The 15,674-nt window shown below is 33.6% G+C and overlaps 2 protein-coding genes across 4 annotated transcripts in view; one reads left to right on the top strand and one right to left on the bottom strand.

The window, feature by feature from the left end:
* Positions 1–13,891, bottom strand: part of LOC111420269 (phosphoribosylformylglycinamidine synthase) — a 33,076-nt gene extending 19,185 nt beyond the window's left edge. Inside the window, exon 1 of the mRNA XM_023053227.2 lies at positions 13,789–13,891. The gene's annotated coding sequence lies outside the window, so the exon portion shown is untranslated. The remainder of the gene's footprint in view (positions 1–13,788) is intronic.
* Positions 49–13,629, top strand: LOC111420270 (Myotubularin related protein 6). Of its 3 annotated transcripts, XM_071200239.1 has the most exons (8): positions 64–170; positions 277–320; positions 6,146–6,259; positions 6,313–6,894; positions 6,944–7,076; positions 7,135–7,618; positions 7,671–7,799; positions 12,775–13,629. In XM_071200239.1, exons 3-8 carry the CDS (start codon positions 6,161–6,163, stop codon positions 13,376–13,378), a joined length of 2,031 nt encoding a protein of 676 aa, XP_071056340.1. In that variant the 5' UTR covers positions 64–170; positions 277–320; positions 6,146–6,160; the 3' UTR covers positions 13,379–13,629. The 3 variants fall into 3 exon arrangements, with proteins under 3 accessions (XP_022908997.2, XP_071056340.1, XP_022908996.2); XM_023053229.2 differs by lacking the exon at positions 277–320 and having other exon boundaries at positions 49–170; XM_023053228.2 differs by lacking the exons at positions 64–170; positions 277–320 and adding an exon at positions 341–1,697.
* Positions 13,892–15,674: the final 1,783 nt, after the last annotated feature.

Raw genomic sequence — 15,674 nt, forward strand, 5'->3', positions numbered from 1 at the left:
CAAAAATATTTAAACAAAAACAAGTTGGCTACCCTGCCGATATCTGCATGTTTTGACAACACAATTTTTGACACCAACTTGTGTGTTCTTTCGCGATAACTTATCAATTTAACATCATCAGAGGTCCAAATATACCATTGTTTTAAATGGAATTAATAAAAATACCAAAGGTAAGATTTTAATGATAATCCTAAATATTTTTCGTTAATATTTTTTTCATATGGGGCGTATGGGTTCGTGTGCTATTATTTAATAATAAATATTGTTGTTTTGAAGGTAAATGGAAGTATAAACGATTTATATTGTAAAATGGAATAGAGGTACGCGAAAGAACATTTTATTAACAATTGACAGCAAAACCGTATTCGAACAGGTCTCAAAATTGTATTTTTATGTAGATATCTGCTGTTATACAAGATTTTTAATCATACAGCACTGGTTTTTTCAAAAAACTTCTAATTCAGTAGATAAAAATTGCTGAACTTTCAAATGAACAAAGAAAAATAATAATAAAATTTCATATAAAACGAAAATCTGCTTGAAAACATAAAAATAATGACCTCTCCTATACAATATGTGGTATGGAATTATAAAAAGATATGTGAACTTAACAAAGCACTACAAAATATAAATCAATCAAAGCTAACAAGAAGAAACCATTCCTATGTCATCAAATCCCTAAAGATCCTACCATAAGTGGCTACAAAAGTCTAATTATCATTAAAAACTTGGTTTTAAAAGTTGATATGCTGTTAGAGAATCAACATAAGTATGATTAATAAATAAAAACAGTTTGCATTTGCAAAAAATGCCAAAATAAAGATTTTAAACATCATCACAAAGCCCAGATTTTAATATTGTCATTATTTAAGAAGAAATTGAAATATTACATCTTAATTGACTGTTAGAATGGACTAAAATACCACTTCAATAACCACTAAACTAACAGAATCAATGCAGAGGTGTCTAAATGCTGTTGTTAAGCAAACAGGCATCCAGCCTTTTTTAGTGTCATTCCAAATGTAAAATTTTTTTAATTATTATTAAAGTTTGTACTGTTCGAATACAGTTTTTGTTGTCAACTGTGATTAAAATGTCAAAGCAACATATCTACTTTTGCTTTTACTCTTCTAGTGAAATAAATTATCAAAAATATTTCAAATTTCTACTACCTATAAATAAATAATGTTAGAAATGAATTTTAAAAATTGAGCATAAAAATTTCGAGGTCAAATTTTTGCACGATTATAATATTTTCTCTTTATATACTTCGTGTATGTGAGGGAGAAAAAGTGAATATATAGGGATGAGGGTGGTTTGACGCAAACTCAGCGATCAGCTGATTCACTGCAAACTGGGTTTGGAATACAGAATATCGGTGCCAGTTGCATAAGAACCTAAGTAGTCAATTCCACAATAACCTCTGCATCGTTTTCTCGGAATTTATTAAAAAAATTAAATTAAACCTCCACAATTTTTCTGTCAAATTAATTGTAATAAAGTGATATGGTAAAAAATAAATTATTAGTGTAAATAAAATTTTAAAAGAGTAAGTCATGGATGATTCTGACGATGGAAACGATTTTCAAAGTTTACCGTCGTCCACTTCAATGTACGACAAAATAAAATCGTGGTTGTTGAACGTAAATGAAGAGTTAGAGCCGGAGTTAATCCACGGAGACGCTGTGACATTGAAGGTAACCGTCGGACGTCCTTGCGGATATTGATCTTTGTTAATGTGGGTCTAGTTTTTTTCCCCAAGCGATAACCGTTCCGGAAATTTTCTAATCATATCATTAAATTGATAATATACAAATTTTTAATCGATAAAAAATTTATTATCTTTAGTTAATAATTGTCTATAAATATTATTTATAAGTTTTAAAAAGGCGTTCATCTTTAGTTTGGGGTAGTCAAACCCCTAAACTTTCCATCTTCTAAACCAACGACGTTGGATGAACGCAGAAATGTAGCACAAAAAAATTTAGATCAAAATGTCATCACATTATGTTCAAATATTTCAAATCAAGAATTCAATTCATAAGAGACACTGAAAGATTAACGAGGTTGGAAATAATTTTGAACATAACGAACCATTAAATTTCAGAAAAAAACTACTGATTTAATTTTCCTGGATTTGATTCTGGTCTTCCCTATAATTTATAAGTTTTGGAAATAGATTGAGTTGTTTTCGTAGGGCCCGATGTGTTAAATGAAATAATAATCTTGTTGGGATTGGGTTTATCCAATTTGTGCACCCTCGACTCAGATACATTAGTAGACATAGTAAGACCATAGAGTTTATCTGTCATCTACTCCACCTGATTATTTCCTGAATATTTGGCTCCATCATACACAAATCTTGATCCTGAACCTCAAGTTATGTAATAAATAAGCCATAGCGATAGTTGTCGCTTATGCATCATTGTGTGTCATCATATGTGGAAGTTCGAAGTCACTTCGAACCAGTTTCTGAAGAAGGTTGCAACATGGCATCCGAAACGTCAAACCTTTTCTTAAAAGACACACGGCAAAACCCGAAAGTTTCTAGTTTTAGTTCTAATTTTAGTTTAATTCACACCGGGCCGTGAAAGCCTTCGTACTTATATGTGTCGACAGATTTGCAAAAGAAAATGTTGAGAAAAGGAGACATAACGGCATACCAGAGAAGAAAAGTCAATGATAGATCAATTCACAATACAGAAATGATAGAAGTTGAAAGAAGGCAAGATTGTAAAAAAATTCAAAAATTTATCAATGATTACAACAATTCTATGGGCGGTGTTGGCAAAGTTGATCAACATCTAACAAATTATCCTATTATCAAAAAGCGGAGAATGGAATATTATAACTATTAGAGTATGTGTTGTGTAATATGTCATCAATTGTAGCGCCTCGGTTGCAAACAACCTTGGCTTAGCAAAATATCATTTCGCATTATGTCCTAATTAAGCCGAAGTCTACTGCGGCCCAGGCATTAGAGTATGTGCTGTCTAACATGGCATCAATTGTAGCGACTAGGCCGCAAGCGACGTCGGCTTAGTAAAACGACATTGTATTTTTCTGTTCTACAGAGTGGGGCAGTCAAACCGCACTATTTAAAATTAGGAAAAAATTTCACTTTTTAAATATTGGTTTAATAAAACTATAGGATTGTACGAGACTTTTATAATGAGTTAGTTGGCAGTGGTTATCATATTCAATACACTTTACAGTTAAGTCATCATGCCTAATTAGACTTGTGAACAACATGGTGACATGAAACATGCTGTTTGGACTCTCTGCGGTAGTGCAAGAATTGTTACAACTCTCGAGAATATACGAATAGCGATTGTAAGAAGTCCTCAAAATCATTTCCACCTCAGCGGATATGTTGAATATCAATTTCCTGAACAACCTATCCATTCGGCCAAAGTTACAACTTAATGTGCGATGTCTTCTAATAGCATAATTGGCCTATTCTTCTTTGAGCATTGTGATGGCCATGTAGTTACCATGCATGCGTGATATGTTCGAATGCTGGAAACCTTTTTCATCCCAAAAGTGCCTATGAACGAGAACAAGATGGAGTCACACAGCTAGGGCTACATTGAACATTATAGACAATTTTTTCCGAACCGCTTCATCAGTAAAAATAGAAATATTCATTGGTCTCCACGATCGCCAGACCTGTGCTCATGTGACTATTTTTTATGGGAATATCTGAAGTCTAAACTGTATGAGGTACGCTCAGCAACAATATAAGACTGACGGATTGAAGATGAAATTCGTGCAATAACGCTAGTGGTACTATGACGTGTCTGTGATAATTTCCGTGAAAACTTAGAAAATGTAACCAAAATGATGGTGGCCATCTTCCTGTAGTATGCAAAAGAAATTTACTAATTTCACTTAAGATGTAATATACAAAAATATATTTCCATAGACACCTATATACTTTGTCCCACATAGAATGCAACATCTAGGCAGATCATCTAACATCGATAAAATTGATAGTTTATACTGGTTTTATGTTGATACCATTGCATATCTAGTTCCTCGCCCGTGAGTAACCTCGGGAAAGTAAGAATTAATTAAAGTGTTATGCCTTTGGCTGCTTTCCAAGACATCAAATGAACAATACCATCTAACAACGCCGAGGTCGCTTGCGGGCGAGGCGATAGAATTGATAGTTTATACTGGTTATGTTGATAAAATTGGATATCTATTGCCTCGCCAGGAAGCGACCTCGGCAAAGTGAGGATAAATTAAAGTGGTTTAATTTCCAAGATATCAGATGAACGATGTCATCTAACATCGCTGAGGTCGCTTGCGAACGAGGTTTTGGATATTGAATTATATTACTTAGGGCCGATCTTACAAGTGTTGGTATAATCAGTGGAATAGTTATTCCCAGAATAATTTATTCTCGGCATTAATTTAACGAATGCGTCTTATAAACCCTTCTTATGCCAGAATAGTTATTGCAATGGTTGGTTGAAGTTGGTAATACTGTGGGTATAACGCGCAGCGCGCATGTGGTTTGTTTACGTTGTTTACGTTTAGCGACTGTCAAATTAACCAGCGGTGTTTACCATTATTCTGTTTCATTTTCATTTTACGAATATGAATGTGGACGTAGATATGTTTGACTCCGATAATGATGACGAGATTAGTCATAGGAGACGACAGTTTAGACGTGCGAAACAATCTAAAATGCGGTAAAAGTGCCTTATTACTAGTCCGTTTATAATTACTGTATGTACAGTCATATTCACGGGAAATGCACACTCAAGGTCAAGCGCTGTTGTGAGATCCGACATGCCGCTGGCTAAACGGGCTGAGCCGAGCGCACACGAAGCTTGTGGCTCGTAGGTGTTCGGCTCAGCCCGTTAGATAATTTACCCTGAGAAGAAGTACATAAGTACAGTCATGTTCACGGGAAATGCACACTCAAGGTCAAGCGCTGTTGTGAGATCCGACATGCCGCTGGCTAAACGGGCTGAGCCGAGCGCACTCGAAGCTTGTGGCTCGTAGGTGTTCGGCTCAGCCCGTTAGATAATTTACCCTGAGAAGAAGTACATAAGTACAGTCATGTTCACGGGAAATGCACACTCAAGGTCAAGCGCTGTTGTGAGATCCGACATGCCACTGGCTAAACGGGCTGAGCCGAGCGCACACGAAGCTCGTGGCTCGTAGGTGTTCGGCTCAGCCCGTTTAGCCAGCGGCATGTCGGATCTCACAACAGCGCTTGACCTTGAGTGTGCATTTCCCGTGAACATGACTGTACTTATGTACTTCTTCTCAGGGTAAATTATTTGGAAACCTTATCAGAAGACCAGTTTAAGATGCGGTTTAGATTAACCAAAAATACAATCCACGTTATTCTTGATCAAATTAAAGGGCGAACCTCATCCAGGACTAATAGAAACCACAAACCAATTACCAGTGAAATGAAACCCCTGCTGACATTACGGTTTTACGCTTCTGGTTCTATGCTCCTTACAATGGCAGATTTTGTTGGCATCTGCTGGACAGATCGTAAAGGCTGTGACGTTGGCAATCGCATCGTTAAGGCTACAATATATTTTTATGTCTCAAAATCTGAGGCTCTCAAGAACTGGTTAGCGTTAAGTTGCAATTGTATCGCATAGCAAAATTCCCGTATGTCATAGGTGCTATTGACTGTACCCATGTGCGCATTCGGTCCCCAGCTGGCAAAAATGCGGAATTATATCGTAATCGCAAAGGATTTTTTTCGTGCAAACTATTCCTGATGCTAAATTAAAAATTAATATGTGCTTGTACTTTTAGACAAGGCTCAATAAAGATTCTGTTTCTTCGTAACTGTAATTTGCACATCCCACACGTTTTTCTTTATTTGTTGAAGCCATTTCATACAATAATTATTACGTCTGATTGATTATAATCAATGTTAAACAGTCTCTGACTTATTCCTAGTATAAGCTATTCCCGTTGAATTGCACGGTATAGCTATCCTGCGTCGTATACCGTTACTTATGCTCTACGCCGATATTGTAAGACGTTTATTCTAGTGTTTATACCAACATTTAGTTATTCTTGGTATACGGAGCGGTATAAACTGTTTTGTAAGATCGGCCCTTAGTATAATAAGTAATTACAATTTAATATTTTTCATTTTAAGGTCGAAAATGTTCAAATGCTCGATAGATATTCAAAAACACCATCACAAGGAACACTTTACTTAACACCAACAAACGTTGTTTTTGTGGATCACGATGGTAAAAAAGAAACTTGGGTAAGATTAATCAAAAATGAATGAGAATTATTTTAATTTAAATTAATTTTTAGATTCTTTATACGCATATGGCAACAGTAGAAAAACTACCGTTAACAACAACCGGGTCGCCTCTTTTTATCCGTTGTAAAACATTTCTTTCCGTAACATTCGTAATTCCAAGGGAAAGAGATTGTCACGATATTTACACTTCGCTACAACTTCTCTCGCAGCCGACGAATATCGAAAAGTTGTACTGTTTTGAGTATAAATTTAGCCCACAAGAGCTGGTTGTAAGCGAAGGGTGGAGATATTTTAATTTACAATCGGAGTTTCAAAGAATGGGTCTTCCAAACGATCAGTGGTGTCTTACTACTTGCAATAAAGATTACGAACTTTGCGATACTTACCCTAAACATTTGGTTGTACCGATTATTGCTAACACAACCACTTTAATGGGGAGTTCTAAGTTTCGTTCGAAGGGTAGACTTCCAGTTTTAACTTATTTGCATCATAACAAAGCCAGTATTTGTCGATGTAGCCAACCTTTAAGCGGATTTAGCGCGAGATGCGTTGAAGACGAGAAATTATTGAATAATATTTTAAAAACTAATCCTAACGCTAATTATATGTATGTTGTTGATACAAGACCGAAGGTAAATTTTTTATTTAAAAAATCATTAAGAATTAATATTTTTTTTAAAGATTAATGCAATGGCAAATAGAGCAACGGGAAAAGGTTACGAAAATGAGGCTAATTATGAAAACATTAAATTTCATTTTTTGGGTATTGAAAATATTCATGTGATGCGAAGTAGTATTGCAAAGATAATGGAGAGTGAGTATATATAATTTTTTTTAACTCGTTTTTAATTTATAACAAATTTCTGAATTAGCTTGTGAACAAAAAAATCCAACAATGAATAGTTTTATTAGTGGAATAGAATCGAGTAGTTGGTTACGCCATGTAAAATCAATTTTGGACACTTCTTGGTTTATTGCTCAAGCTATAGAAGAAGGAATAAGCGTTGTCGTTCATTGTTCAGACGGATGGGATAGGACGGCACAAGTTTGCTCGTTAGCCTGTTTATTATTGGATCCTTATTACAGGACAATAGCCGGGTATCAAGCGTTGATAGAAAAGGATTGGTTGGCTTTTGGGCACAAATTTTCTGATCGTTGCGGGCACGTGCAAAGCGAAAGCAAGGAAATATCACCAATTTTCACTCAATTATTAGACGCAACCTGGCAATTGATGCAACAATTTCCTTTATCTTTTCAATTTAACGAAACATTTTTATTTACCCTTCACGATCACGTTCATTCGTCACAATTTGGAACTTTCATTGGAAATTGCGAAAAAGATAGATTAGATTTACGGTATAATATAAATTAAACAAAATCATTTTTAATATAAAATTTTTTTTTATAGTTTATCAGAAAGATCTTATTCTTTATGGGGATACATGGCTAAATATATGAATGAATATATTAACCCCTTATATGTTGCTGATGAAACACCTGGAACTATGAAACCAATTTTATGCCCACAAAATATTAAGTAAATAAAATATTTAGTTTAGAGATGGGCCAACTCGATTTATCAAACCGGGTTAACTCGATTTGATGTTATTTCAAGTCAATTATGCTTTGCGTGATCACCAGCCGCCGCGGCGCGCCGTCTTGCCGATCGAACCGGATTTTATTCGAGTTATAAGTCGGCGTACAGAAATACAAGGAAATCGAATATAGTGTATGTGTGTATATAGTGTTTTAGTGTACGTGATTGCTAGTGTATGTGATTAGCTGGAGAAGTAAAATGCAAAATATGTTCGGAAACTTTTCTGGAAACACAAGCATTAAAAAAAAAGACGACACACCCAAAAATGTGAACACACGAAGAAGACGGCAGATAGTATAGATGTGTTTTGGTGAACTACGACTTCTACGACTAAAAGTACGCAGTCCTCCAACTTGACATCTTCGTTAAGTCAAACTGAACATAACATTTAAAAATTGACTCAGATGTTGGAAGAAAAGTATAACATTGAGTCTACAACTCATAAGGAAAAATTGCAGGATGTTGAACATATTGCTTTGACATCATTTTATAGAAGAAACAAAATTGCAATTAATAGCTATTTCTAAATTCAGAAATACAAGATAATCATACAGCTGAAAATATAGCAAATGTTGTTCAACAATTATTGGACTAGTGGCAGATAAGTTCTAAAATAGTGACTAAAGTTACAGATAATGCAGCTTCAATGAAAAAAGTAGTTAGCGAAACTGTAAGTAAGCAAAACCATTTCTGTATAGCCCACACTATTAATCTTGCTGTGAAAGACTGTATAGAAAAAAATAGAATTAGTAACAAATAAATGCCATGCAGAAGCAAATGAATTTGAATTAATCAAATTAAAGCAAGATGTTCCTACTAAAGCTCAAGGTTCCGCTTTCTGCTACTTTATCACCTCCACCGAATCTGGATTCTGAAGAGTGGTTATTTGGTGAAGACGTAATTGCTTTCTTAGATCCATTTGAAAAGGTGACTGCAATTCATCACTATCATCTGTTATACTTCTTATATTCGGTCTACGACATACCATTAATAGTAAAACTCCAATGACACAGACAAGCAAGCACTTACAAAGAACTCTTGATGTTGTAATAGAGACGCTACTTGGGGTTGATGAGATTAATAGAACAGGAGCAAAAGCTACTTTTTTGATCCGCAATATATAAAAAAGGCACTTAGTTCAGAAAGCAATGCTAATAATGCGCAAATGTGGATAATAAATGAACTAAACGACTACTTATCAACGGAAAGCTTGAACTCAACCGACCAAACTTTTACATCTACTGTTTTTGGGGCTGCTTCTACTGTTACTATTGAAGATGATATTTGGGGTGTTATAGACCGAAAAATAGCAGAAATAGAGGATACTTTAATTAATAATTGGTGATATTTCCACAAGGATCCTTCAAGAAATTAATTTTATAGCGAATTTTGAAAATTGCAACATCGAAAATTTGATCAAAACTTCAAATATTGTTTTCTCAAAAACTAAAAGTTATTTTTCAAAACGTGTTGGTTCATTGGAAAAAGGACACTTTTATTAACACTTTGGGAAATTTTCATACTCATATTCCAAGAACTGGATTTTATACGAATTTTTAAAACTTAATCGGCGAAAATTGCAAAATTCGAAAAAATTGTCGATTATTTCAAAAATTTATTTCTCAAGAACTAAAAGTGATTTTTCAAAACGGCTTGTTGCATTAAAAAGAGGATACTTTAATTAATAATTGGTGATATTTCCACAAGGATCCTTCAAGAAATTAATTTTATAGCGAATTTTGAAAATTGCAACATCGAAAATTTTATCAAAACTTCAAATATTGTTTACTCAAAAATTAAAAATTATTTTTCAAAACGGTTTGGTTCACTGGAAAGAGAACACTTTTATTAACATTTTAGGAAATTTTCATACTCATATTCCAAGAAATGGATTTTATATGAATTTTTAAAACTTAATCGGCGAAAATTGCAAAATTCGAAAAAAATGTCGATTATTTCAAACATTTATTTCTCAAGAACTAAAAGTGATTTTTCAAAACGGCTTCTTGCATTAAAAAGAGGATACTATAATTAATAATTGTTGATATTTCCACAAGGATCCATCAAGAAATTAATTTTATAGCGAATTTTGAAAATTATCGATAAAAATTGCAACATCGAAAATTTTATCAAAACTTTAAATATTGTTTTCTCAAAAAGTAAAAGCTATTTTTCAAAATGGGTTGGTTCATTGGAAAGAGCACACTTTTATTAACATTTTGGGAAATTTTTATACTCATATTCCAAGAACTGGATTTTATACGAATTTTTAAACTTAATCGGCGAAAATTGCAAAACTCGAAAAAATTGTCGATTATTTCAAAAATTTATTTCTCAAGAACTGAAAGTGATTTTTCAAAACGGCTTTTTGCGTTAAAAAGGGGATACTTTAATTAATAATTGGTGATATTTCCACAAGGATCCTTCAAGAAATTAATTTTATAGCGAATTTTGAAAATTATCGATAAAAATTGCAACATCGAAAATTTTATCAAAACTTCAAATATTGTTTTCTCAAAAACTAAAAGTTATTTTTCAAAACGAGTTGGTTCATTGGAAACAGGACACTTTTATTAACATTTTGGAAAATTTTCATACTCATATTCCAAGAACTGGATTTTATACGAATTTTTAAAATTTAATCGGCGAAAATTGCAAAATTCGAAAAAATTGTCGATTATTTCAAAAATTTATTTCTCAAGAACTGAAAGTGATTTTTCAAAACGGCTTTTTGCGTTAAAAATGGGATACTTTAATTAATAATTGGTGATATTTCCACAAGGATCCTTCAAGAAATTAATTTTGTAGCGAATTTTGAAAATTATCGATGAAAATTGCAATTCCTTTATTTTTTGCTCCAAAGATCTTACGTATTCTCGACGGTCCTCACGCATATGTGTTTTACAGACGGACATATCTTGTTCGATAAAAGGAGTTATTGGTTCGTCTAGATAATTTGTGGTAATGCTTTTTTTGTTTAAGCATTCGTTTTAAGATAGAGGAGTACCACAAAGGATGATGCTTGATGACCCGTTGATTTTTGGAACATACGCATCCAAGACACTATATAATGTTGTATAGAAAACATCACAGGAGACTTCAACTGATGATAAAGACAGCAAGTAATTCCAATCAATATTCAACATTGCACTGTATAGGTCAGGCAAGTTAGCTCTTTTGAAGCAACAACGGGCGTCTCGATATATGTCTTGAACCGTTGAAAACTGAGGTGCAGGCATATTTAGAGTTCCCAACAAAGCTGGATGATAATTGTCTTCGCGAATCAGAGTAAAATCGGAGTGTATCACGTTAAGATTTATGTGTGATGAAGCAAGAATCAGATCGAGTAAATGATATCACTCACGTTGTTCAATTGTTCAAGATTATTAAAACTAAGAAAGTTACGAAGGGTAGCAGCTCGTTCATCGTTTATGATAGTAAATGATGGAATATTAAAGTCTCCCAGGATCAAAGTATCTAATGACATAATGACCATACACTTGTCCGGGTGTGCCAGGCGGGATGTAGCAAACAACAACATTCATAACATATTTTGACTTTTTAAATTCAACTTTTGCACCTACCAAATCAATTAATTCAACTGAGCAAGAGGTCACCACAACTTTTGAAACAGCAACATCACTATCGATGGCCAATAATACTCCGCCACCTCACATCTCAAAACATCGTATCTGTTGGGGAAAAGCTCTTGATCAAGAACTGTTTCTTTGAGTTATGTCTCACTAAGCGTGATAATATCGAAATCTGAAGCATTAACTGATGTGAAAAAGTTTTGATATTTAAACCACGAGTATCTGGTAGTATAGCGCATACTCTGTCGGTTGGGAGGCAGCTAGTTTTTTCTTTTGACAATTTGAGGATGTCCGTTAAGGAATTGTAAGCGCAAGTCCTTTTCACCATTCTCAATACAAGACTTCAACTCGGTGCGCATTTTACGCTCAAACTCTAATAATAATAGAAATGAATGTGATGATGAATTACAAGCGAAAAGACGATATTAGGTAACTATCCGTCCGGATTTTAAAAAATGGCCGGATACCGGATAGTTGCCGGATATCCGTTCCACCACTAGCAGAAACCATCGAGAAGTCCAACTCCACTACAACTTGTTCAACAGCTACGATGGTAAAACTATATATTACCATACATAGACAGAAAACAAGCTATCTAAAATAGCGCATAAATACCTCTGCATGCCAGCGACTTCGGTGCCATCTGAAAGACTGCTTTCTGAAGCGGGTATTTTATGTAATGATCAAAGAAACCGACTAGCACCCAAAAAACTTAATCAAATACTGTTTCTCAATACTCTGTATAAAAAATTATTCTTGTAATTCAACTTTGAATTAGTGTAGATTCGTTAACATATATTCTTTTCTGAATTATAGTAAGTATTTATTTATGTTTAATAATATGTCCGACACTACCTAAAAAATACCATAATGTGAGTCAAAGAACACAATATTGACTTAGAATTTACAAATTTTAGATTTTTGCTACCAACTCAGTTTGGGTAACTCGGTTTGGCGAAAACCCGAGTTGGCCCATCGCTAATTTAGTTTTTAAGGCTTGCATGGCCGGAATCTTTCGGATTAAGCCATCCAAAGTGTTTGATGTTTCGGCTGTTATGTTGTGTATGTAATTTCCACAACTCAGACTTTTATTATAAGTCCATAGGCATTCACAACCGGTGTTATTAGTATAATTTCTAGTTTTAGTTTTATTTCAAGCTTTTGTACTTTTAACATCGTTAGAACAATCGTTATGTCCAATTTTTCACGTTCCAGTTGGCGAAACGCTGGAAAAATGCCTATATATGTATAAGCTTAACCCAAAAGTGTTTAGTTCTAGTTTTAATTGTAAGTAATTTCACAAAAAAAAATATTTATTTTAGATTTTGGAGAGGAATGTATTGTAGATATGAAAACGGTGTTCATCCAAGAGAACCATTAGGAGACCTCCTCTTAGCAACATGTAACCACAGCCACGCTTTAGAAGATCATTTACAATATCTCAAAAAGAAAATATCAACGCTTAAAAATGTTTTATCAAGACCGTTTGAAAAAGAACGAAAACGTAACCAACCAATAAAGTGGGATAATCGTAACTTAGTCGATAATAAATATCTATATGAAACAAGTATGCGTGAATTACAAGCGTCAGATGACAATCATCCCTTAAAAATTGATGAGGTTGTATCAAAAAAATCCCCGGATAACGATAATTTTGTTACGTTTGGGGTTGAGGAAATCACGAAAGAGTTTGATTCGGTGGCTATCGATTGGAAAACTATAAGAAATGTGAGCGAATGTGGCTGTTCGACCCAATTTGATCATTTTAGGCGGAAATATCACTGTAGAAAATGCGGGGATGTTTTTTGTACGAGATGTAACGATAAACAAATTGTATTGCCAGGTTATTTTGGGCATAAACCCGTTCCGGTTTGTAGACCTTGTTATGATAATATTCAAGGAAATACTATAGAAGCAGTTGAATAAAAAAAAAAATATTCTAAGTTTTACGGAATGTTTTTTTATAAGTTTTGGTATTTACACATTTACTTTAAATGTTATGGTAGTATTTATTTGTGGTTTATTTTTTCTATTATACAAAAAAGTAGTGTATTATTAAAGAAACATTCCTTTCTTATAGAGGCTGTTCTTAGAGAGAGTGATTAATTCCAGAAAATAGATAGAATTGATGCTGAGCTCAGAAACAAATTTATGAAATAAATTAATATTCAACATAACAGATTTTTTTTTTCATTATGAAATATTCCTTATAAATTGTGTAATATAAAATGCAATTTAAAACATAACCTCAATATCCCACGTTTTGTATATATATATATATATATTATATTCGATAACGAAAAATTTTAAAAAAGAAGTACTTATTATCAACTTACCGATAACTCTCAGCGATTCAATACACAATATAACAAGGTTAATCTTAAATCGTACGATTTTCATACAAGTTTTTCACGTTTTTATCAACACTATCGTTTATATTTACCGCCTTATAAGTGAGTTAATTTGATTGCCTATAATCTTAATTTAAACTACTATTTTTTTATTTTAGACAAGAGCGAAATCTTTAATGAAGTTCATACAAACACCATTGTTGACTTATAATTTATTAAAAATAAAACCGTTCCTCAACTTTCCCCATGCAACCATAGGTGAAAATTTTACAAAATTTTAATTAGTTTAATAATAATTTTAAACTTTCAATATTGCTCCAAATTTTATTCAAGATTTTAGTAACAATTATAAATTTCCATTTTATATAAATAGTAATATAGAAGATTAGGTGAACAAAAAACTTTGTTTTTGAGATGGATAAATTTTATTTTCGGCTCAACCGGTTTCAACTATTTTTAGTCATCTTCAGGAGCTTTAGCCATGTCAATTTTACTTTTAATTTTCAAAATCTGGATTCATCTTCTTATTTATAATCGTTTTTTTAAATTCTTTGTTGTTAATTATTGTCAAAAATGTTTCTAATTTTGTGTTACACCTTCTTTTTAAGTTCTTTCAAAAAGATGATGATAGACACCCAGAAAGAAGTTTCTGTCAGTATCAAGAACAAAACATACATAACGTTGGCAGAAGACTAGATACTGCTTCTAAAAAACTAAATACTGCTTTCTGAAGACTAGATACTGCTCTGGAAGATTAAATACTGCTTTCTGAAGACTAGATACTGCCGACCGGTCGAAATACAGCGTCTGGAACACTAAATACTGCTTTCTGAAGACTAGATACTGTTGACAGGTCTAAATACTGCAAAAGAAAGATAAGATATTGTTGGAGAGAACATACATAACTTTGGCAGAAGACTAGATACTGCTTCTAGAAGACTAAATACTGCTTTCTGAAGACTAGATACTGCCGACAGGTCTAAATACAGCGTCTGGAACATTAAATACTGCTTTCTGAAGACTAGATACTGCTCTGGAAGATTAAATACTGCTTTCTGAAGACTAGATACTGCTCTGGAAGATTAAATACTGCTTTCTGAAGACTAGATACTGCTCTGGAAGATGAAATACTGCTTTCTGAAGACTAGATACTGTCGACAGGTTGAAATACAGCGTCTGGAACACTAAATACTGCTTTCTGAAGACTAAAATTGCTTTGTAGAGACTAAATACTGCTTTCTGAAGACTAACTGCTGCTGACAGGTCTAAATACTGCAAAAGAAAGATAAGATATTGTTGGAGAAAACATACATAACTTTGGCAGAAGACTAGATATTGCTTCTAGAAGACTAAATACTGCTTTCTGAAGACTAGATACAGCCGACAGGTGTAAATACAGCGTCTGGAACACTAAATACTGCTTTCTGAAGACTAGATACTGCTCTGGAAGATTAAATACTGCTTTCTGAAGACTAGATACTGCTCTGGAAGATTAAATACTGCTTTCTGAAGACTAGATACTGCTCTGGAAGATTAAATACTGCTTTCTGAAGACTAGATACTTCCGACAGGTGGAAATACAGCGTCTGGAACATTAAACACTGCTTTCTAAAGACTAAAATTGCTTTGTGGAGACTAAATACTGCTTTCTGAAGACTAGATACTGCTGACAGGTCTAAATACTGCAAAAGAACGATAAGATATTGTTAGAGAAAACATATATAACTTTGGCAGAAGACTAGATACTGCTTTTAAAAGACTAAATACTGCTTTCTGAAGACTAGATACTGCCGACAGGTCTAAATACAGCGTCTGGAACACTAAATACTGCTTTCTAAAGACTAAAATTGCTTTGTGGACACTAAATACTG

This window comes from Onthophagus taurus, chromosome 11 (genome assembly GCF_036711975.1).
Source record: "Onthophagus taurus isolate NC chromosome 11, IU_Otau_3.0, whole genome shotgun sequence".
NCBI lineage: Eukaryota > Metazoa > Arthropoda > Insecta > Coleoptera > Scarabaeidae > Onthophagus > Onthophagus taurus.

Bases quoted from the DNA above. Each gene is read 5' to 3' on its own strand.
- LOC111420270 (XM_023053228.2), top strand. From the start codon at position 1,557: ATGGATGATTCTGACGATGGAAACGATTTTCAAAGTTTACCGTCGTCC. The intron at 7,077-7,134 runs GTGAGTATATAT...TTTCTGAATTAG, and splicing joins TATTGCAAAGATAATGGAGA to CTTGTGAACAAAAAAATCCA. The intron at 7,800-12,774 runs GTAAATAAAATA...TATTTATTTTAG, and splicing joins TTATGCCCACAAAATATTAA to ATTTTGGAGAGGAATGTATT.